At 38.7% G+C, this 25,005-nt stretch overlaps 1 protein-coding gene across 2 annotated transcripts in view; it reads right to left on the bottom strand.

The window, feature by feature from the left end:
• MAN1A1 (mannosidase alpha class 1A member 1) overlaps positions 1 to 25,005 on the bottom strand; it is a 150,338-nt gene that overhangs the window by 62,851 nt on the left and 62,482 nt on the right. For both annotated transcript variants that reach the window (XM_040597917.1, XM_040597918.1), the window contains exon 5: positions 1,164 to 1,258. In XM_040597917.1, the coding sequence (XP_040453851.1) occupies positions 1,164 to 1,258 (95 nt within the window). The remainder of the gene's footprint in view (positions 1 to 1,163; positions 1,259 to 25,005) is intronic.

The raw sequence follows: 25,005 nt of genomic DNA, 5'->3' as shown, positions 1-25,005 counted from the left end.
AAATCATTAGCACGCATGTAAGTCAAAGTCCAAGGATCATCACCAGGCAGCTGTTAATCAGCCCCTTCAATGATGAGGAAGTTCAGGAGGCACTCCCTCCCTCCTGCTCCTGCACACAGACCTGCTCTTTGCCTCCCACCTTGCTTCTGTTTGAAAGGAAGGCAGAAGATAAGCCTGTCTGAACTGACATACCAGGGGTTTCTGTAGGACTGGCTCTGAGCAGTTTACTGAGAACCCTGAAGCAAACACAGCAAACCAAGCAAACATGCCAGCGTACATCCCACTACGGGGAAAAAGCATACCCATAAATACAGATCAGGCAGAGAGCAGTGGAAGATGCTGACTGTCAAGGAGGGAATCGTGAAAAAAACCACAAGACAACACCAACACATGCACATGTGAAATTCTTCTTGATTTGCTTTCTTGTGACAGATGGTGCTGGGGTTTATTCACAGTACGAAGAAAGCTGATGTGTCCTTATGAATACACAAACATACTCCACATATGTAACTTTCAATATTCTTCCCCAGGCTGTGCAAGGAAAATGTTTTCTTTACCAGCGCAGTGTCACTGCTAGCGGTCCTGAGATGGACCAGGAGCGGCTGACATCTGTCTGGAGTCAGACACTGGAGGCCAGAGGAACTGCAGAAGAGCATGCACCTCCTACAGCAAACATACCTTCAAACCACAACTGGCCAAGGCAGAGTTACTCCCTGGGAGATAAGTCACTTGTAGCAGGTATTACTCTTGTTTCTCAATACGAAGGACATGCTGATACTACATTTGAGATCAGGGAAAAACCGGAGTACAAAGTGGCTGGAAACCTTATCCTTTCAGAGTAGCACATGACCCTTTGCTTTTACCCTACCTGTAACAACACTAAAAGCAATGAAGGACTTCAGGAAAAGTGATGAGCAACATACTAACTGATAAAAAAGCAGTCAGTTCTGAGAGGAATAAATGTCTTTCTATACGCATTCCTGTGCATATAACATATAGCTACTTAAATTTCCCAATTTAAACTGTAGAACCAAGGATGTTGTGTCAATTTTTACCTAGCTGGAATGGCATAAACTGTGCAGCAATTGTAACGGTTCTGTGGTGAAGATGGTTTCAGCAGGACTTTTTAATATGCTTTAGTTACCAAAAAGCAGTTGTTTTACCTTTTGATATTAAGCAGTGCCCAAGGTATGCCAGTGGGAGTATTGAAAGCAGGCAGCAATTTCTCTCCAAGCTCCACTGCCTTTTTTCGGAAAACCTGGAAGTAAAGAAGAAACAAAGGGTTGGAAAACAGATTGTTGCTCCCACTGAATTAATTTAGATAATACTATTACTGAGCGTACAGTACAAGTCATCTCAGCACGATGAGGCATCCCTGCTTTTTTACAGTCAAAAGAATGAGAGCAGCACAACCTGCTTTCCATTGCACACACCAACAGCAGAACTCACACAGAAGGATCACACAGCGATGTTGCCAGAAAACCTGCATCTGGCATCACCAGGATCAAACCGAGGCCATCAGTGTGGCACCTCCTCCCAGAGTGGCAGGCACACAGCCACAGAAATGTTGCCTTTGCTCTGCGTGGGGTTTATTTGCAGTGGCTCAGCATGCTGCAGGAACTAGGGCTGGATCACCAGGTACCTGCCGTACTATGAATGTGCTGCACGGGCAATCTGCGGCAAAACCACCTCCCCTTACCTCCACTCCCCTCCTCAAAAAAAAAATAAAAAAAAAAAATCTGCAGTACAGTCTTTATGGACTCAGGTGGCTTATGCCCAGGTGGTACAAATGCCATGATTAATTAAAAAAATGGAATATATCTGTGTAGATAACTGAAGACTTAACTGATCTTCAGTATCTGAAGAGTTTCAGGTTTCATGTTAAAAACAAGAAGTGGGAAGACCCCAAATGTTTAACATATGCCCACAGGAGTGACAAGCAATTTAACACCAGGAACTTTTAACGTCCAAAGTAATAGTTACAAAGCTAGAACAAAGAGGAATTTGCTGTCCTTCAACTGCAAGCTAAGCTCAGGTTACATTAACCTGACTTTTTGAGCACCAAGTGCTCTAGTAAGACAGTTTTTAATTAGAAGCAATATTGTTCCAACTTAAATATAGAAACCTATTTAGTGATTTCAATATGTGGATGTTCAAGGCCTATTTGCTTGGAATTACACTGGGATCCTGCGCAACAATGAAAGGGATTATCCCAGGTGTAGAGGCCAAAATAGCAAAGTCACCTTCATTGTTCTCTTTCTAATAATGCCTCCCTTCAATTCATTTTTCTCCCTCAGACATATTTATGATGAATTTTTATTTATTGAAGTATTAGAAATCAATGTACACCTAATGCACCTTATCATGTAGTACAGTACAGCAAATTTTCAGAGAAGGAAAAACAATGCATATACATTCATAAAGACATTTGCTGGTCAAAAGAAGGTAATGAAGAAATTTATTTTGACACCAATAAAATACAGTTTATAAAATCCCACTTTCTACAAGCCACTTTGAGAAAAGTTTTTTATTATTGAAAAATATATGATCAGGAGAGAATATAGAACTCCAGGATAATCATGTCACCATAAAGAGGCTCCAGGCTACCCCACAGTGTCTTCATATGACACGGATCTCAAGATTTCTGTGACAAGACTCAAAGATTTAGAATTACAGTACAAGACATTTTGAGGGAGGTTAAGTAATGTGAAGCCAAATTATGGCTGGAGTCAGAAAACTTTTTCAAGTGGATGGCATGCGAGTGCTGGGAGAAACTTGAAGCAAGGCAGCACAGAAAACAATTTGCTTGGAAATCCCTTCATAATCCATGTTATTTCTGACTCCTTGGTTTACCAGGTGTGTGGGATTCTGCTGAGAATTAAGTTATGGATTTGTGATCTTCATCCAGCACATAATTCAGTCTCCCCAAGGGTTAAAACCTTGAGGGACACTCAGAAACAGTTGACGCTAAATGTAATTATCTATAGGCAGATTTCCTTGAGAGGAGCAAGCGACAGTAACCCACCAGGAGCACACAAGCTTTCCCCTTGTTACACTACGCAGCCACATTTTTTTACCTTCGGTCTGTTGAACCCAAACCTATGCTTTGCTCTTCCAGCACAAGAGAAGCCCCCTCAGCCTTTCACAACATACGCTGCAATCAACTCATCAGCTTACCTTAGCACCTCTGTCCTGAAACACTGGAAGTATTAACAGGAGAGTGGTTACAACCACCCTCCCAAGCAACGGGCACATAAGGACCCTGAATTTCTGTAGAAGCATCTGCTATGCAGTGTAAAACCCTATTTTTTGCCATATGTAAAGCTGGTAGATATTTTATTTTTTGGAATGTGGTTAAAGGTGCCATCTGTACTCTTTCTAGATGTGTATTTAAGGGCAAGAGGAAATCTCCCTTTGAAAAGGCACATACTTATTTAACCACAGCAGTGGCAGCAAGGCTCAGTAACTGCTGTACTTTACAGGCTATATTAATCCTTCATCATTAAAAAGATTACATGCAAGCTCAGAAAGAGGTCTGTTCAATAATTGCTTCTGGACAAAAATATAACGTTTTAGTATCTTAATTAAAGATTTGATGTACAGCAATAACGCTTTACTTTCAAATATTTCTACCAAGTCTCACATTTTTTCAATTCTATTGCATTTCTTTTATAAATTAACAACCCAATTTCTTTCAAAATAAAATTACCTACCTCATAGAAATGTCAAAAATAATAGTTATCAAAAAATAAACACATCTGACATGAAGCAGTAAGGAAATACTGTTCCACATACGGATATGCAAGGAAATTGTAATTCACTCCTGATAAGGACAGCGCTCTGAACACCGACATTAAAACATACAGTGAAGCCAGGCATTCTAACTTCTTTCTTGTCCAAAATGCACTCTTCCAATGTGGTAAACAATTTTCCTAGTAGGCAACTAGGAAAAGGAGAACTACAAAATTATTTTTAAACCATCTTACAATTTTGGAACAAGTCTTGAGGTGAAGATGCACTTCTTGTTTACATGAAAATTTCAACAGGTTATTACTAATGCATGTTAGTGATTTTCTTTCCTCTTCCAAAGTTTAAAAAAAACCAAAAAACAACAGTAATCTATGGACATTACCCAGTTTTCTCTAGGGCTAATTTAATGTGGCTGAACAACTGACTGCTAAATCACTATTAGGTAGAACAGTATAAACAAGAATGACAAGAATACTACAATACAGTGAATGAACGCAATAAATAGCAACTTCATGCAGCAAAATTATGCTCTTTCAGCAAGGGTAAAGGGGTGAAGATTACTAAAGGAACCACTTTGTTTTTCAGTTTGCAGCTTTAACAGTTAAAAATAATAACAGGAAAAGCGAGTGTTGTAATTATGGCACACTGTCCACAATGTTCACTGCATTTTTCTTTTGCAGAAACTTCTAATACTGGACAAGAAATAATTGTACAAGGTAAGATTTCCGCCCCCCCCCCCCCCCCCCCCCCCCCCCCCAGATAATGTAAGTAAATAAACAACAGAAATCTGTACTTAATGTCTCTACCGTTTACATGAAATTCAACTTTTGCCAAGTCCTAATCTCTCCCCACTATCACCCAGTACAGCCATTTTTTGATAAGCAAAAAGTATGACAGCCATTATGGAGATGCACAGAGTAAAGGCAGAAATGAGAGCGCACAGAAATGAGAGACATTATATACAATAAAGGAAAAGGCCTGCAGCAAAACTTCCCGTCCCGGTGGTCACCTTGAGAGGCTTGAGGACTTTTCTTGGCCTCTCCTGGTGGATGCTCAGCCAGCAGTAATGCAGGCTTACTTACCTGAACTACTGCAGCTGGATCAGACCTGGCAGAAGCTGTCACAGCCCCACACCCGCACCCACCCTTCACCCCACACTTAGTGCTCTTACCTACAAGTCTAAAAAACACTCCCAAGACGTCCATGACTTGTTCCAGTGCTCTATCATATCTAGACTGCAAGCTTTTTTAAGGAAGAGGGACTGCGGAGTTATTTACATGACGTATCAGCTGCCCTTTCATCAGGTGGTGTGATGAGTAAGTCACACTGTTATCAATCCCTTCTTTTAAATTGAAGATTCAGAGGAAAGTACTATTGATGCCTTTAAAAAAACAACCAAACCACTAGAAACTGCACTGACATTTAACTCGGCTAGATACTATACTACAACAAAGAAAATCATTCCAAGTGAAGCACTGTGATTTAGGAAGAAAATGATAATTGAAACCAATCAGAAATGATCTGTGATGTAACTCCGTGGAGTTAGGTGGGATATTAAACGCTTTCTCAAGCATTTCTCTCTAACCTACTTTTTGCCAGAAGACAGATTTTGGATGTGAGATAATCCTTTTGAAACTCAAAAGTATTATTAACCTTTTTTAAATGTTTACGTAAGGTCTCTTAACAAACTTGTGTGATCTTGATTCTCACCGTGTGAAGGTCCTGTGTAAGGAGGACTCCCCTATGGAATAAGTACACAGACTCCTTCACACTCTGCAGTTCTACTCAAAATTAGCACTAAAGAAAACTAAATACTTACTATAGTCATATAATAATTATATAGAAGGTAGAATTACTAGCTTCTATTGAGATCTCGGTTTATATTAGTAGGCTGTAAATTGTTAATTAAAATAAACTCAATGCTCAGTAAAGCAGCACCTTTGTCATCCTTCAAGTTACCAATCTCAAGTGCCTTACAAAGTCAGTCCAAACCATCACTATTATTCCAGCAAGTCTTTGAACAACATTTGAGTAAGCAGTAATACGTAAACAAGAAATCCACCTCGCTGCTGCATATACTTGGCTTTCCCGTTACTGTCTGTTCATTCCACAGTTAACACACATATACCAAGCCAGAGAGCAAAATGTTACTTTCTTACTCCATTAGATGCTCTCAATTATTTTTGAAGTACATATAAATACTTCTGGTCTTCATAGGAGACAACAAACTAACCCAGGAACTCCCCTGCCACACCACCTCTGCACAAGCTGCTAGGAGGTATGCTTTTGCACAACACTCTACCTGTGCACATTGTGATTCCCCATGCCAAAAGTTATCCATTCCCTCAGGAACTATAATCTGCATGTTTCATTCTAGTAGGACTGCCAGCATTATTACTGAAAAAGGGAAGGAAAGTAACCACATTTACATATACAGAACTTCCATCAGCAGCTTTCCTAATAAAAGTTTCCTTATTTGTCTCAAATGTGACCTTAATTCAGTGAGGCACTCTGCTTAGAAAAGCAGTTTGGGTATGGGTTTTTTTTGGTTCTGCTTACTTTGTGCCACTGATGCAAATGCAGAGGTTTTGAACAGAGGAAAAAAAAATGGATGAAAAAGAATTTGTGAATTTAATGAACCAAGTTTTCCAAATACCCACTTAATTTAAAGCAGTTACTTTTGTTCTCTACACAACCTTGTGGCATGCAGGTACCAAGTGTGGTTTCTGATTTTATTTTCTTTTTAAATGGCTTTAAAGAACAAGTCTTTTTCTTTTAAAAGAGATTGTTAAAAGAGGTGATACATCCAAAACTCTGTTTTACAAGACCCAATCCCACAATCTATCAGATTTTGCAGACTCTTGTGCCCATTATCAAATCTTATTAGGAACAACAGCGTTCCCACAGGGAAATGAGGATCTGCCTGCAAAGATGCAACGACAGGGATAAGACCAGAGCTGTCATCTGGTGAGCAGTGGCTTTCATTATAGTGCAAGAATGTTATCTCCTCTGGATAAACAAAAATGTTTCCTCTGGCTGGAATGACAAACCCCTTTGAAAATGTTAGATTATCCTATCATACATTTAATTGCTGTTCCTAACCAGGAAGAAAATACAGGAAACAAAGAAATATATTAGAATTCTGTATGAGGCATATCTAATTTAAAAAGAGCATAACATGGTACAATATCATAAATTAAAGAACGGTCAGAACTCTGCCTGAAAAGGTCCTCCATACAAGGGAAACCAGGAGTTAGATTTTAATACCAAAGGAAACAATCCTATTTATTTTTTTTTCAATTGACAAAGACATTTTCTCCACATTTCTAATTCTGTCAAATTAAGCATTTTTCATCTTTGTATTATGTTTACAAATAGAAACTGACAAACCACTAAGTAAGATTTATTGCTTTCTTTTCTGTACCTGACTGCCTTTCCCAGCAGGGTAAGGAACGGGTATTTCAGTGCAAAAGCAGGAAACCAGAGCAGAAAAATTAACAGGGACAGGCCACTTTGCTGCTCTTCAGAACACTGAATAGAAATCCTTTCAGTGTAACAAATGCTGATAGGTTTAAAGTGATCTGCTAACAGAAGAGAACTCTCTTAGAAGAATGTGTTCCAATACCTTCCTTCCTGAAAGACAATCCAGAATTTTTGCTACATCTGCATTTGGTTTATTTTTACAATGAAAGATTAGAAATGCTACAAAAAATTGTGGCGCTCCATGTGACATACCAGAGTACTCGAAATAGCTTAAGCTGAATTCTTCCACTATCTTCAATACCAAGTGCTGCCACACTTAAGTGGCCTATTATTTGAAACCATTTCTTGTAATATATTTCCAGTGTTTAAGACACCTGGATAAGTTACCCAGCTGCTGGCATTAATTCAGAAGCAATTACTGCTTTTACAATTACTGTCACCTTGACACTAGCAGGTGGTTTTGAGTTTAATTTCATTCAGTCCTCAATTACTTCTGGCTGAGCCCAGTCAGTTATGAATTATCTGCGCTACAAGCTGAGGAGACAGTTAACGTTTCTAGAAACAAGCACTGTAATGAGTCATATCAGTGTGGTAACTAGTACCAATGGAAGGCACCCAATGGACTTCATCTAGGATCTTCACAGCTGTAGTAGTGTTTATTGTACACCCAGAGCCTGAAGTGCTGAGAACTTGTTTTGAGCATTTTTCCCCAGGAAACAGACTGGGTCCAAGACCAACTTGCCAGCTCTGGGCCAGCCCTGGTTCTGCCGGACCTGAGCAGAGCACACGTGAAATGCCACGTCAGTGCATGAGCCTACCTCCAGCCCAGGGCTGCACCCAGCCTCATGTCATCCTACCAGGATACAGAACAGGACAGTGCCTTAAAAACAAGCAGCTCAGCTTGAGGCTACGCCTACGGTGGTCAAAGACAAGCCAGAGCCAATCAGCATGACTGCATACACCAACACCAGAGCCAGCATCATGCTCTTCAGCACTGAGTTTTGGGAAGGCTTTCTGGTTTACAAGTGTAGCATCAGACCCAAAGCACCTTTGCCCATCTGTACTACTTTGCTCAGAGCTAATAAGCTCCTCTCAGTCCCCACGACTGGAGGGTCACTGATGGCTGAGTGGAGCAGGCCTGGTTCACCTGGGGTTGCACCAACCTGGAGCTCTGAAGCTTGGCTGGATGTGGCAAGTTTCCCTACAGAGGCAAAGGGGCACCTCTGCACTGAACACCCTACAGCATTCCCACACCGCCTGTGCTGCCCGAGCCAAACCCACTGACACTGTCCAGTCAGCCTGGACAGTGAAAACCTGACCATGAGCTGGAAATTTCAAGTGGCACCAATTCTGTAAAAGCACCATGAGGGAAACAAAGCATGTTTTAGCTCCTTTACAAAGCATGGTTTGTCACACCTTCACATGAGGATATTCACCAGACAGAGCAGAATTTTATTGAGAATTTAAACAAGTCCCTCCCTCCTTGGAGATTAGCAAAATGCAACTGGTTGGGTTTCTAATCCCATCGGGATGCCGGCAGAGGCAGCACAAGTTAAACTGTTACACAGAACAGTGCAGGGGTATCTTGGGGTTAGATGTCAGAATCCCAGGATAAGGACTAAACCGGAAAAAAACTTAGTTTGGGAAATAATCTCAGATACTCCCCTCTCATAAAAGTTCTCAAAGAAGCACTGGTTTTCATGTAAATCTCTCCCTCACACATATAAACAACATTGCAGCTGTATGAAGCAGGAGGAATGTCTCATTTTAAAATAATGACAGTCTGCAGCCGTTCCCACAATCTTGCTCAGCGTCTACCGTCATACAGTGCTGGGCTGGAACATGTTAAAATACAAATGGTTTTCAGTGGAGAGAGCCTGGAAAATATAGATCCTGTAGCAAAAGGGGACTTTCCATCCCCATCTAAGGCTGAAACCACCACAGGGTTGTATTTATACTGAGATCTTCAGCACAGCAATCCAAAGCTTTGACACATCTGTGAGAGCAGCAGGCATCAGAGCGCTCAAACCTTGCAAAGGCTTTTGGCACCCAAGATGATACGGCAATTCAGGGAGGTGCTTTTGACAACTGTGATTGTAGAAGTATGCAAATAACTTTACTGAAGAGATTCAGGCAACTTGTGGTATCTATGAGCAACAACTCACTCTCACCTGCAGACTGCTAGAGCAGTATTTGTCTTTTTCACAACCTGAGGAAATAACAAACATGGGTAAGCTTTTAGATTTCTACTGGTCTTTCCAGAATACTCCAGTATGCTGGTCACCAGCTCACAGAAGCAAATCCACTTTAAAAGAAAAATAAAAATTAAAACCATCTTCTTGTATTCAATCAGCCTTTTTTTTATGGCTTCACTGACAGCAAGAAAATTAATTTTCTTTTCTAGCTGATTATTGTACCAGAGAAGTCACATAGTACCATGAAGAGTCACCCTCTGTAGAAAAGACTGTAGAGAACTTAATCAAATGGAAGTAACTGGATTAGTGAGAGATTTCCAGATTTAATCCAAATGTATGTAGCAACAAGCAATCCCCCCCCCCCCCCCCCCCCCCCAGTTAGTGGCTAACACATGTAATTACTTCAGTTGTTTTTTTAACTGAAGAATTTCTAAGTAGATATATTGTGTTTGAAAATCTTATTTCAGGAAGGCCAGTAATAAATGGTACAAACCAGCAGAAAGAAGGCAATGCATAAAACAAAGAAATATTAATATACAGTAACTTATACACAACTGACTTGCACTTTAAAATTGGAATGAAGGAAGGAATTGCTAAACAACTGCAGAATTAAAACTCATGAAGGAAGAGTTTGTTCCAGTTATATTTAGTTATTTCCTTTTGTGCTACTCATGTGTGTTTAAGATTGCTTACACAGACATAAACTCCAGGAACTATTTAACAGGAAGAAAACTTTCAGACCACAAGAGAAAAAGTAACTGTTAATTTATCTACTAATGTCAAGAAAGCATTAATTTTTTTTAAAGCTTATGTATACTTGCACAATTAAAAGCTTAGCTACAACCCATTAGTACTTGGAAAGCTCATGAACTGACTGTTTAATAATATCTCTGTTGTGATAATTCAAGAAAAGGTGGTGATGAATGTAGTAAACAAACTTTAATGATTGCCTGTAATAAAAGGAATTTGTTAGGTATAAACGCCTTTGAGAATTCCTTACCCCAAGCTCAGGGCAGCCTTAATTTTTCAAGAGGTGTGATACACAGCATGCACAATGAGGAATGCGTTGGATTTGCTGCATATGTGCAGCTGGCTCCTGAGGCCCAAACCACAGGTAACAAGACTCACGCCTACAAAAGGTGTGCTTAAATCTTAAGATTCTGAAATCCCACAACTCCCAAATAAATAAATTATGAAACAGCTCAGTGTCAGTAAATCAGTGTCAAAGATTTGGGATGCTACTCTTACATCCTGTCAGCAACAGAAAGCCTGGAATCCCAGGTCTCCAGTCAAATAAAGCATGTGTTTCTAGCAAGGGCAGATGGTAAGCTAGCAGGCATTAAAACTGTCAGCAGCGCATGACAGAGGACTGAGCCCACACCTAAGCACTGGTGGAAGTTCTAAATCTCTGTTTTTACCAAATACCCACATAACTGTAACAGGATATTAACCCACTATATACGTATTAACATTATAGTCTGTCCTGCTTTGAACAGGCAGCACTGTAAGGGGCACTATACAACTGCACAACTGAAGAATGAACAGACACTACCACTAAAAAACTCCTTACCGAGACTCTTCCATCCCCAACAAAACAAACCCTCCTCAAACCTGCAGAAGTCCGATATTCAAATGCTTGGATGCTGGTGACAGACACTGTCAGCCCTAGAAGCAGCTTGCAGACTAACACCAGGCAAGGATGTCGAGAGCACAAAATATGTCATGTATTTAGCACTCAGGTCTTCTACAGTTATGGAAGATAATAAATGTATTTGAAAATATATTGGATGTAAGTAAAGACGAAAGGAATTAAAAATGTGGCGTATACAACGAAAACTCATTATATTGTGAAGCGATACAGAAAACATCTGGATGTCATCTTAGAGGTTTTGTGTTTTTCCTGATTAAGGAAACAGCTGCCTTAGTAAAATTACTCATATCCACCAGTAATGAAGAGTATCTTTTAGCACAATTCCTCTGTTAAGCCACAAGCATCTGCTTCCTAATTTTCTTTTTATTTAATCTTGTGTACCCAGCCCAACTGCTGTAACAACAAATTTAAATAGCTGCCTCATTTATGTCTTGCAAGCTATCATATCTAAACAAAGAACAGCACTTTGCATATGAAACTCTCCTTTCAAGCAGGTGACCGTTGAGAGGTGATTTGCAACACCATCTGTGTGAAAGCAGGGGGTGGGGTGGAGGAGCCTAATAAACTTCGCATGGTGAATCAATAATTACATCCTTAATGTAGCATAAAGTGCTAAGAGAAGATTCATTCCTGGCCTTGTAAATTCAACTCTATCTTTTAATTCTAATACCATTAAGCGACTTAGAGTGAAGCCTTCACTCTAAAGTATGCTCCTAGACCATGGTGGCAAGCACAGAAAAGGCTAAAATCACTCTGCATATGTAAAGGATATTCTATTTATATTTTTATTTATATATATATATTTAATATATATAATTTCTGACATTAATAGCAAATGGAGAGCTGTTTGTTTCATCCAGTGTTACATGATACTTGCAAATTTTCTCCTGGTCTTAATGGAAATAATTTTAAATGATACTTAACAAATATATAATAATGTGAACAGGATACCAAGTATGCCTACATTCATTATTATTCTTCTCCATTTTTTCCTAACTTCATTTATTCACTTTAATATCTTACTCCAACATTATCCAACAGAATAATAGCTTAATGAAATGACTCTCAACAGTTAGAATCAAAAGGATCCTTGGACAAAAGGGCCCAAGGCCTAGGATCTCCCGTATTCTGCCATCTTCCTTGAACCGCCCACTAGCAAATGGGCACCTGGTCAGCTTGCCAAGCCAATGGAAAAAAAACACCTACTCTGTCTTTTTTCCCAGGTCCCACTCAAAAGGGTCACCTTCCTGAATCATCACAGTCTCCATCTGACACTATCACAAGTATCTTAAGTCAGGTATTTATATCACTCAGACGCTAGTCCTCAAATGGTTAAAATTTATACTGACAATATCCTCAAACCAAGTAGCACAGAACAGCTCTTCTTCAGCCAGCCTGGGGTTTGTTCCTTCTGGAGAGAGTTACTCCTACTGCTGCTGAGCAATTGTCACGGGTCTGCAGTGGTAGTGCCGTGGCCCTAAGAAAGGAACGTTTTCCTTTTCACTGCTGTTTCCATGCAAAGTGCTCCAGATAGCCAAGGGGCTGTGTTTTCATGAAACTGTGAGTGAAAGTTCACAGTATCACAGAATGGTTGAGGTTGGAAGGGACCTGTGGAGACACCTCTGAAGGTCTAACCCCCCTGCTCAACAGGACCACCTAGAGCCAACTGCCCAAGACCATGTCCAGACAGCTTTTGAATATCTCCAAGGATGAAGACTCAACAATCTTTCTGGGCAACCTGTGCAGTGCTTGGTCACCTTCATAATAAAAACATGTTTCCTGATGTTCAGAGGGAATCTCTGCTGAAAGGTATATATAATTGTTATACACATATTATGACACAGTATTAGGGCATGTACAGGGCAGTGTCACAGTATATTTCTAAGTGACTTTTGTCCAAGGTATAGCTTCAGTAGACACTGAACAAACTATTTATCAACGAGAATCTCCTCTTGTAAGGTTTGCTTTGGAAAGAAGGAAACAGTAAACTAATAATAGTAACAGCCAATAACTAATGAACTACATGCAACACAGGTGACAAAAGGACTAGGACAAGGAACAAAGCAGGATGAGAATCCAAACTGACAAGTTTGAATGCCGAAGTTTTAAGAACAAGTCATGAGGTTGGGCTTTACACAGTCTTCATTAAACACAAAAAGCTTAAGGAGCCTCATTTGCATTAAATTTTACTCTAACGTCCTTTACCAGAGAGCTTCTGTTCATCTTCACACATGGGCAATTCCACTGACCATTAATTTGATATGTTCATGGATACAGGAAGAATAAATTTTAAACTACTCTTTTACCGTGTTTTTCCTACTCTTTAAACATATATCAAATATAATGAGTATCCACTGAAAATTAATGTTGTATATTAAGGCTGTCCCACGTTTAAACAGTGAAGCATTTCTTTTAATCCTTATACCAAGACTGAAGCTGACACAGGAATTTCCAGGTTTTGTGATCTCAAATACCAGATACATCATAAATGTCATAAAAAGTAAAACGATCACAAGTACAAAGACAATACCAACCACCACTCTGTAAGATTTACAGCGTGGATCACTTAGGATCAAGCCATTTGATCACAGAACTCATCGATCTTTACCACCTGCAGCTACAGATTACTTCTGTTTCCTTTTATATATATGGAAAAGGAACCAAGAGTTTTATCTGTTCCAGCCCTATGTTTCAGTGGTTTATCAGATTACATGTTGATTAACTGTCACAACCACTAACATCGTAGAAACTACTTTCATTTGTTTTGGTAAATTCCATTAAAAACACTGGGATCCAGAAGGTGCCGTTTGGGTAAATTCAGCTTGGATGTGCGAACAGCTTAGCTTGACTCCATGACAGGTGAGTTTTGTAACACTAGCAGTTGCACTAATGATACATGCCGAAGAAGTTATTTTTCAGGGGAGAGGAACATGTTAAAAATTAACATACTCTGCAGGTTCCTTCCTCCAAAGGACTTCTGACACACCATCTAGCTGGCTTTTTATGTAAGTAACATACTTCTTTTGTATAGCAGGAAGGGAAGGGAACATGATGGTTACTTAACTCAGTGCTTGCTTTCTTATTGTTGAGATTTCTCTGAAAGACAATAGTCACTGAATTGTCTGATGAGTAACAGGCACATCCAAAGGAAGCCTAAACATTTGTGTATTTCCCTTAAATTAAATATAAGAAATGTCAACTCTCCAGTGGTTTTTTTTTTTTTTAATGTAAGCCCAATAGGAGGCTTCAGGAGAGAACTATGATTTTAAAAGCTGCTTTTATGTTGTAAGTTAAATCATCAGGCAGACTAATTCAATTCCTTTCTGTTTACTGTAAGACTATTTCTCTTACTGGACAAGCCATAAAACTAAAGTGACTAAAACGCAAGGTGGCAAGCAGACATTTCCAATTCTTAAGTCAGAAATAAGCGCTCTGACTGAAAAGCAGTGCTGCCAGCAAGTCATAAATTTATGAGCAACTCAGCTGCTTCTCTGAATTCCCTGCAGTTAAAACTTTTTTACACTTACACCTCAAAATCATTCCTGCAATTAAACAGCCGTAACTTGTTCTCTCAAAAGATTAACGTTATTTTTTAATGCAGTATATATTTGAAGGAAATAACGGTTAGAAGTATTCACAAATATTTCAAGTACATGTACTAACATAGGTATCATTAGATTGCTTTCCATCCCCCCACCTGAAGGAAGAGGAAAGAAAAAAAAAAAAAGACATGACACTTATGTAAACTCTGTTTTTACCCAGACTCATGACATGACTTTAGTGTTCTATTTTACTCTTTGACTGAACACTTCACATAGCCATTCCTAGAGACAGTACTTTGCAGGTTTCACTAAATTACTTTTTTTATATTTGATGGCATAGGAATTAAAACATTAGGGTATCTTAACTGAAATTATATGCTGGAAATAGATATATATAAAGAAAAAGAAATCTTGAAAGTATGATTTAGAAAAGGGGCATCTTAGCACCAGCTACACTCATTATTTCTATCACCAACTGTCTGTCAAGAAAAAAATTGGTTGAGTAAGGAGTTTTTTCTATCTCACTAAGTCTTTACTTTTGGCCTTGGGTCAGTTAATAACCATATTAATTTAACACACAACCTTCAAGCAAATCAGAAAGGCTGATGGCTTTAACATTGGGAGTAAGTCTGCCCAGACAGGCTGAGTACCATCGCCATAGCCTCCTGCAGCAGTGTGGCAATGTTTGTCCAGAGCATCTCAGCAGTTACTGATCTTGCCTGGAATCAGGCAGATTATTTGTTCTTCCCTCTAGAATATAAAAGGAAACAAAAGCAACTCTGGAGAGAAAAAACTGAGTGCAGACTGAATGATGTTTGTAAGAGATACCCTACAAGCAGCAAATGATGATGAGAAGGTTTGAGTTACTCACTGGTTTTGCATGACAAAAGGAAAAAGACTGAAATTGACTTTATATGATGAATAGTGTTTTTAAGAACAAGTTGGGGAAAATAGCATCCTTTAAGAAATGGCATTGTGAGCTGCTGACTTCGTTCCGCAGCTGTTGGTTTGAAGAAAACAAAAGAGTTTACAAAGAAAAATGGAAGAGAATGAAGTTCACAGCATATCCTTTTCACATGATGATCCTGAGGATCTACTGGACTGTAAAATTATCTGGTCATGCTTGCAAAAATTAAGGACAACTTGCCCCCCAGGGGACAACACGACTTTAAAGCACTAACTGGACTGAACCAGCTTCCAAAAACAACTAGTGTAGTTATTTAGCTTAGCCTGCAAAAGCAGATGACTGCCTAAAGGCTGAAGAAAAGAAACAAACCAGACATATCAAGTGCTTCAGATTAACTAGTTACAGAGCCTTTTCAGTAGTTTAATGTATCTGAATCATAAGAAACATATCTTATGTTATCATAAACAGAATCATAAGAACTGGCCCTTGACGCCTGAAAGAAGATTGCTTTTTGTTAATTGAAGGTTGACTCTACCCCAGTAACAATGCTGCTGAAGTGATCTTCGCTTTAGAGTTTTGTCAGTTTACATAAGATTGGGGGTTTTTGATGTTAAGCTTTTGCACCTTCATGTAGCTGAACAACAAGACTCTCCTCATACTGTACTGTCTTAATTAGTTACTGTTTGAAGAACTTATCAAGGTCAGGTGAGTTAACGTAAGCAATCAAAGGTGTTGAGTGAAGAATATCAGAGCTGAACACATCAAACATATCCAAACAGTTCTTTGGAATATTTTACCATCTCCCGATCTCTCTTATACCTGATATTTTTACTAGAAAATTAAACAGTAAGATAGCTGACGAGCTAACACCTATGGGAATACAATGCTTGTTGACGTAAGACTTTGAATGTAAACAAGTGAGTCAAGAAACTGAATCTGCTGTTTAAATACACCTTAAAATATTTTTCCTTGAGGAAAGCAAGGAAGGTTTCTATGAAACACTGGCACTGAATACTACTCTTCTCTTTCACCTTTCAAATCTTAGTAGGAGTGATTTTATTTGCCTGCTTCTCAGTCTTTGGCTTAAGAAAAGCTTGCAGTTTGCCCATTTCTGTGCACTTAGCCCTATGCAAAATAAGCCCTTATATTAATTGATTTGAGGAAAACAAAGATTTGTCTTTCAAATACTTCATGACAGCTCCGTTCAGGGGCAATCACCTGCCAAAACCCCAAATTCCCCTTGGCATCTGTTGTGCTGCCAGTGGCAGAGGATTTTTCATGTGAACATCTTTTCTAAATTCCTTCTCAATCATTTGCACACAGGGTGCAAATACAGCCTGCGTATGGCAGAGACAAGCTTTTGGTATGGGAGAGCCAAGAACTGCACTCATTTAGAGCCACAACATTCATCAACATTTATTCAACTGTAGCATTTTTACAAACAAATGGCAAATCCAAATTGCATGTGGATTCCTCCCATTTCTGAAAGACCTGGGAAAAAGCTCCCTCATTATCTTTCCTTTGAAATCTTACAGATTTACGGTGTTTGAAATACACAAACAATAGATCTTGAAAAAAAAAAAAAACAACAAAAAAAAACCCAACAAAACCCAACACAGGCCAATTAGTACTCTCCATAAATTGATTGCAAGAGTTCTCCCTAATTTAAAGCCAGTGAACCTTGTTTGTATCTGTTTCAGGTTTGATCTGCTAAGCAAGATGCATTGCTAAATCCAAAGGAGACCAAAAGAATATCTGTTTCTTCTGCAGCAAAGATGCCATTATCTGTACCTATTGCTGGAGGCACGAAGGGCACACAAGAATAGCAATCATGTCTGCTTCTGATTTCAGGCATTCAATTTTCTCAATGATTTTCAGTTAGCTTGAAGCAGCAGGGCTTGCATGTGGCACAAAGTGGTGTTTTGTAACAAACCTCTAATCTGATCCTTCAAACAGCAAATTGGATAAGGAACTTTCCCAATTTCACCAAAGATTACTAGTCACTTGACTTGTATTTAAAATACTTAGAATTAATTAATGGTTACATATTCTTTAATAGAAGTAATACAGTTTTTGCAAAAGGATACAAAAGTATTCTTTGCTAAAGTCATATTTGGGAATCTGATAGAATGCCTTAGTAGTTTCCAACAGAATGAAAAACACAGGAATCTTCTACTGGATGGTTTATGATTTTATCTTTTTTAAGCTAATAAGGAGAGGACATTATGATCTACTTAACTCCCAACTTCATGAAAAATAATGTCTGGATCAGACTCAGTCTATGGAAACAAAGCACAAAATGGAATCTTATATAAACTGGCTATACATTGTGAAATATTTAAATGAAATAATAAAGAGTTACTCCATGCCCAGAGTAAAATGCAAATACATACTATTTAATCTGTACTACTTTTTTTTTTGGGGGGGGGGGGAGGGGGGGGCGGGGGGTGACGGGACAAAAAAAAAAAAATCACTATGATGATTCAATAACATTTATTACCTATTACCTAATTGCACTTTCCCAATACATCCACAGAGATAATATACTTTCCCAAATATTTTATATAGCCTAGAATTAAAGGAGGGTAAACTAATGCTGATATATTCCCACTGTCAGCACCGACTGAGATATTTTTATGTTGCTTTCATCTGCAGAAATAAGTCAAATTCTCAGCTGTAAAATTATATATAAGGATTATTCTTTAGATAGTATATTTGCAACAATCTCAACACTGCTTGCAAATGGCTACACAGAACCTTGTATTTAACCATATGTTGCACATTTTCTATTAAATTTGCAGAACAGGTCAATCCCCCCAACTCTTTGGACAATATGTTTTTACCTTCCTTTTACTCTTTTTTATTGCAATCGCATTTGATGCTGCAATATGACAGAAGTGAATACTGAGACAAACATCTTGTAAACTTCTTGCAGATGCCTGGTGACTCTGGACAGACTGTTAATAACATATAATTTTTTCTGTATAGTATATTAACCCACATGCAAAGAATTCTTCTTTTGGGTCTATCTAGAGCTGCTGCTCAAAAGGAAAGCAACCACACTAGTATTTTCTGGTAGATATGCCCTCTCCAACTCTTCTGTAGAACCACAATCAAATTAAATGGCAGGAGCTGGTTGAAAGCCAAATCCTCAGAACAAACAAGCCAGCTCCCTCTCAGCTGCTTGAATTCTACTTAATAATATAGCTCATGAGCTCATGTCAAACACCAGCTGTTACAAACACAATCAGATATTACTTAGCTCTCATTACCATCCATTCTCCTTTCTAACTTTACCAGCTTCAGCATCAGACTACAGTAGTCTGGAGGTGAGCAGGGATTTTTGTTAAAATTAATGTAATGAGCAATAAAGCTCTTCAGTTTAGTTATTTCTGAAGCCAACACATGTATGCAAAACCATGTCAAATAGGTTTTCCATAGGACAAACCAACTTTTCTTGCTGTTTTGAATAAAACACCCCAAACAAACCAACTCCTTTCAGTTATGCAAAAGGGAAACCACTACAAGTGAAGAATGTGGTTATGTACATGTTGGAGTTCTAAACTCATGTTTCTCAGACCAAAATCAGGGCTCTGGCCCCTGCTTTCACAGTGGGCTTAGTTATAGCAGCTGCAGCAGGCTGTCACCCTGCTGTGGATATTCATGTTGCTGACATCTGAAAGAGAAACATACCCATTGCTGAACTCCAGCAGACAGTAACTCATGAATTAATGTAAATTGCCACTATTTTCACTTTGCAGGTTAGTAGACTAGCCTGAGGGTCTTTATTATGAGACACAAAAATTGTTGGTGATGGCAGTTGATTGCATGCTCGGTGTACAGGCGGCAGAAGTTCCACAAGGCTTCATGTACTTAGAGCTGAGTAAGAGTTCCCGGTCATGGTATGTATATGTGGTATCAGTAACTCCAAAGCAGAAAAGGAAAACAAAGATGCAAAATTTGAATTAAGTGCAAGACTGGAAATCAGCATCTCTCTTACCATTCTTTGAAGTTTCCTCAGAATTATGTGTGGGGCTAGCTTGAGAGGCAGAGTTGTACAGAGTAGCTGAGCAAGTAGCATCAGGAAAAAGGAGATAGAAGGACTAGGAATTAGGAAGTTTCTGGAGTATAGAGAACCTATTTAAAATATGGGTATCATCAACAGCGACAGTGTAATTGCACTGCAAGAACTTAAAGAGACAGAAATAGGGGACTGAAGGGCAGTCTGCTTGCAACAGTAGAACATTCTACATCAAAGAAAATTTTAGGAGTTAAGGTTATGTCCAGAATGTGAATCCATAGGGATTCTGTGGTACATTTTGACACAGCTAGCACAGAAAAAGAACACCATTAGATCTATTAAACGTGGTGAAGAGACTGAAATACTAATGGAGATTACAGCCTGCGATTGTGGGAAACACAGGAGATTTTAAATCCTTCTCTGCCCCCAAGTAGGCTGTTCAATGCCACATCTGAGTGGATATAAACCATGCTTTTATACACTGTAATGACAGCTTCTTGCAGAAACTCAGTCTATAAAAGAAAAAGTAGTTCTTGACTTAGTTTGACATATTGCTGGCTAACAGGGGTCACGTGCTCCAATTCAACATGCTGTTATAAACAAAAGGTTCACTCTAGTAATGTTTAAGTTTGGAAAGAGAATCAAGACCAGCTGAAATGAACTTAGAAAGGAGCAGCCAAATGGGTAAAATGCTTGGAGCTGACTTGGAGGATAAAAGATGAGGTTCAGAGTTACAAGATTCTTAAACCAAAAGGCTCAGATGACTTCTATCTTCTTTTGGTGTAACTGCAAAGAAGGTAATTAAGAGTATATTAAGTCCAATTAAGGAATACAGAAGCTGATGATGCTTGACAAGTAAAATGAAAAACCATTAGGTCAAGCTAAAAGTAATTTTTGAAGAACAATTTTTTTAAAGTTAAAAAAAAAAGCTAACAAAAAAAGAGAAACATAAGGCCTGCTAGAGAGTCAGGAGGAAAAAATAAAAGATGTCTGTGTAAAAGAGCACAGTTCATGAAATGAAGCCATTGCAGAAAACCTGTATTTGCCCCAGTGTTCAGTCTTGAAGAGCCTAGGCAGATTACCATGCAAGGAGATTTTTAAAAGGACAAGCCTAATGCACTGTCCCAATATCAAAGCTGGACTAGATGACCTCCTGAGGTCCCTTCTAAGCTAGGTGACCCCAGGACTCTATGGAAATTAACAACAAAAAAAATCATAAATTGATAAAAATGAAACAAATCATCAAGGTTTCAGAGCTCCAAAAGAACTGAAAGATAACACCACTGAAGTACTGATACATCACTTAAAGCAGCAGCAGATGGCTGGTAGGTGGCAAACAGGACCCAAATCTGAAAACAAGGGGGTAGAAAACTACAGGCAATTGCAGTCTTCTAGTTTCTATCAAACAGGGAATTCTACTGCCAGTCTATGAAGATGCTAAAGGAGGAGTTAAGTGGCATTCACACAGAAGTGATCAAGCTGATACAGCATGACTGGATGTTTCAAACAGCATTAGAAATCAAGCTTCCAAGAAATAAAAGGAAAAGTCCTCTTGTTAATTAGCGTCATTAGGTGAAAGGAAGCAGGAGATAAAACATGTGGTCAATTCTCACACCGGTGAGGCAAGATCCCCAAGGCACCTATACTGGAACTTACATTCCTGATTTGCAGAAATGAGCCAATACTTTTGTATAGGTGACAAACTTCGTCTCCCTACTACTCAAGATTGCTAAATGATTAATCGTATTTTTTGTGTTTATGGAATTTAAATATTCTCTGTGAAGGGAGACCTTTACAAGAGAGGGAGAGCCAGATAAAACCAGCTACAGCTAAATTCTGGAGACTGTCTTAGCACTACATGAAGTCAGCAATGTTTTGTGGTTAGCCTGGCAAAGGCAGCTCTAGATCAATAGCATCTGCATCACTATTTCATGTCTGCTGCTCATTAATAAGACAGCACTACCATCACTGATGCATGGTTGTTTTAAGTGGGCAGTTATTAGGTCTGAAGTCAGACAGGAGGCCAAGATCATCAAATGAAGCTGAATAGTGGCACTGTAACTCCTAAAATGCAGATGTAAACTAGTTAGGTGATACATCATTACTTTTTTTACCCCACCTTTTTTACTTCTAATTAACAGTTGGTTAAAGAGTAATAGATGAAACTTAGAAAGCCCAACGTTTATCATCATGAAGAACAGTTTTTTGTGGTTTTTTTATTCCTTTATCATGATCAGAATAAACTCATGATCTTTTAAACAAGATATACTGCCAAAGTAAAAAAAAAAAAAAAAAAAAAAAATCTATCACACTTCTGCTTCATACCATGGAAAGAAATGGCAACATGAACATCATTGCCAACTTTATTTTGTCTTCCTCCAGTGAAAATAACTATTTTTAGTCCTAGAAAAGAGAAGGTTTTATTATGCAGGAAGAACAGCTGCTGAATGAAAAATATTTTAACTCTGGGGGAAAAAAAATATTACTCATCCCATTCAAAAACTGGAAAAGCTTCAAAGGAATGTGGGAACTTACCAGCTGGATCTGAAACTCACATGCTCCTTATTCACTTCAGAGCATTTTAAATTTACTTTTTTGCTACTCGTACAAACAGCAATTATTTAAAGCTCCTTCTATTTCTGCCTATGCAATGTATTCCCTGACTGTGGAACCAGCCTTCAAGTAAAACAGTCCCCTTATTACACAGCTTTAACAGTACCTATAAGAACCAGATATCAGTAAATTAGAAGAGCTAGCCAGAACAGTATTTAGACTTGTATATCCTCTACAAGCAGTGCCATATGCTTACCATAACTTTCAGCACCAGTATCACAGCCCCAACAATGAAGATCATAGTGCTCAGAAATAGTGTTTCTCATCTCCATGAATTCCAAGAAAGTTCTTAGCTGCTGTTAGAGGATATAGCGTTGTCCTCCTCTAGAAGTTAACGAATGAGCTCCTTATATGACTACATTTGGGAGTGTATTTCAGGCAAGAGAAAAAACCCAGTTACGTGGGTTTGCAGAACACGGGATCTTATTGCATGCCATGCTCCTGAGCCTTGGTATACCAGAATCAGACTAGTAAGTACATCAAAGCAGTTGTAAACCAAACCTCTCCCTTACTGGACATCTTATGCCAGTACAAAACCAAAAAAAGGTTGCATACCAAATTGTTTAGAAAAGCAATTGCATGTCTACTAACAACTTTGGGTTTAATTAAAACAAAATGATCAAGAAAGTTTGCAAAAATATCTGCCCTGTTCATATGGGTTAAAATTACCATATTATAGGTTTCTCCAGAGGCTTTCATGCAAACAAGCAAACAAATCAATACTAGTAGTGCTTTAAAGGAGACAGGTGTATTTTAATAATCTCGTACAGCCACTGACTCACGGAAAAATGGAAGGGAAGCATTCACATGCAATATTACTACAAGGGACTTAAAAACAAAACCCAAAGAAACAAAAAAGCAGTCCTTGAAAGGCTACTCATCTTGAAACCAAGTTTTCTGGTATTTGTAGCTGTTATTCAAGTAAAATTTGATAACTGATGGAATTCTAGCAGGGGTTTAAATAGCAACCATAAAATAAATTTTAAAAGTGACTTAAAGTGTACAACATTCTTCTACCACTTTTAGGTATTTCATATTAATCCTAGTAAAGCAGAAATTGTAGAAAGCTTAATAGTATCTCATAGCTCTATTTGCAAGTGAGCACCACACACAGTTACCAAGTGGCAAAGTATCCAATTTGATCATTTTAAGAATTATTCACATTGGTGCCTTTATCTAAATGAACTATTACATGAGCAGGATGTTTTAGGAACTGCTCAGTATGATAGGATATTCTTTAATCATGATTAGTTAGACATGCAAATGATTATGGAACATACAATGTGTTGCAGCTTTGGATCATTACCCACGGAAATGTAATTCAGAAGTACAAACAATAATTATTTCCGTCACTCCTTTTACTGAAACACAGCTTGCTTTAATTAGGATATTGATAAGTGAGCACAGCAAACATAAGATTTTTAAATAGTTAATCTGATAAAGAATTAAATGAGCTTTTAACTGAGAAAGCTTAATCCTCCAGTCTGCACACAGGTTGTTCCACCTCCTTAGGAAGGCCCCCTAACATAATGGATTAGTGGATGACTAAAGATATATTTTCTGCAGTGGCAGCCAGCCTCTGGGGCCCTCAGTCCTTTCCACACCTGCCAGCAGCACCAGCAAAGGACAGACTCACACAACACGGGAAACCTCACACTGCTGCACAGCGGCTCTGTCCTCGAAACTGCTACACCCTGCTCTTCCCATAAGGCAGCCCTTGGCTATTGCTTCAGTATCTTGGATTTTGGAGACAAATCAGGAAGTTTCCCCAATCTGATAAAGGCAGAGCGTGCTGAGCTGCACTCTCTAAGCCTCAAGGACAACTATTAGTCTAGGAACATCATTCTGTCTTGGACAGCAGGTGTCTATCAAAGAGTATGAAAACCAGTGGCAAGCTTGGATGGTGTCTTTCCCAGTCTGCAAGAGCTCAGGATGCTCCTTAATCATACACATCAACTTTGCATTTAGGAGCCCACTATACTTTCATTAATAACTCCATCCATTTTTAGAATGGACATTAGCATCCAGTATCACCAATATCCTACTGCAAAGAGTTCCAATTAATTATTCATTGTGTGAAACACTTTGTTTTAAATGCTTCCTCATTTCATTTGTAAAAGAGTTTTATTTGAACACCAGTGTTGCTATCAATCTAGTGCAAGAGGTGGTAGTAAAGCTGCCTCTTTAAAGCTGAAGGAATGGCTGAGGAGCAATGACTAGGTGTTATTTAGGAGAAACTATACACACTGATTGAAAGTGAGACTGCACGTTAACAGACACAAGATACAAACCATCAGCACAGATGAAATCAACAACAGATAACAAATGGTTGAAGCATTTACTGGCAGACAACTGCCGCTTGATATAAAGGCTTGCATGCAGTCCTCTGCCAGCTCACTGTCTGCCAAGAAGCATCCTCTGCTTCTGTCAGAACTGGTTAATTAAAATGCAGCAATAGGTTATACTGGAAAAGTTCGCTCCTGTTTGTAAGACACAGATCTGCAGTGAAAGATACAACTGTTTAATCGCAGAAGGAAGAGCTTTCAGTTCTAGACATCCTTACATACACTTTTCTGGGCACCGAGTTACTGGAGGAGCACAAGGGATTTCCTCCAAGAGTCAGAGGTGAAACAGCAAAATAATACTTAGTAAAGATCTAGAAATGCGCTACCAAGCACCTCTCAGATTTTTTCATTACTTTTAAGTGTGAACTTGAAATGGGTGTAAGTGCAATTTTTTTCTGCAGAAAATTACAAAACAGTTAAAATATGAAAACCTGTATATTGTAAAACATGAGTGTCTTTTCAAGATCACCTATGCTCAGGACAGGATAATGGGAAATA

The sequence above is a fragment of the Falco naumanni genome, chromosome 6 (genome assembly GCF_017639655.2).
Source record: "Falco naumanni isolate bFalNau1 chromosome 6, bFalNau1.pat, whole genome shotgun sequence".
Classification (NCBI taxonomy): Eukaryota; Metazoa; Chordata; class Aves; order Falconiformes; family Falconidae; genus Falco; species Falco naumanni.
This window is presented reverse-complemented; position numbering and strand designations above follow the sequence as displayed.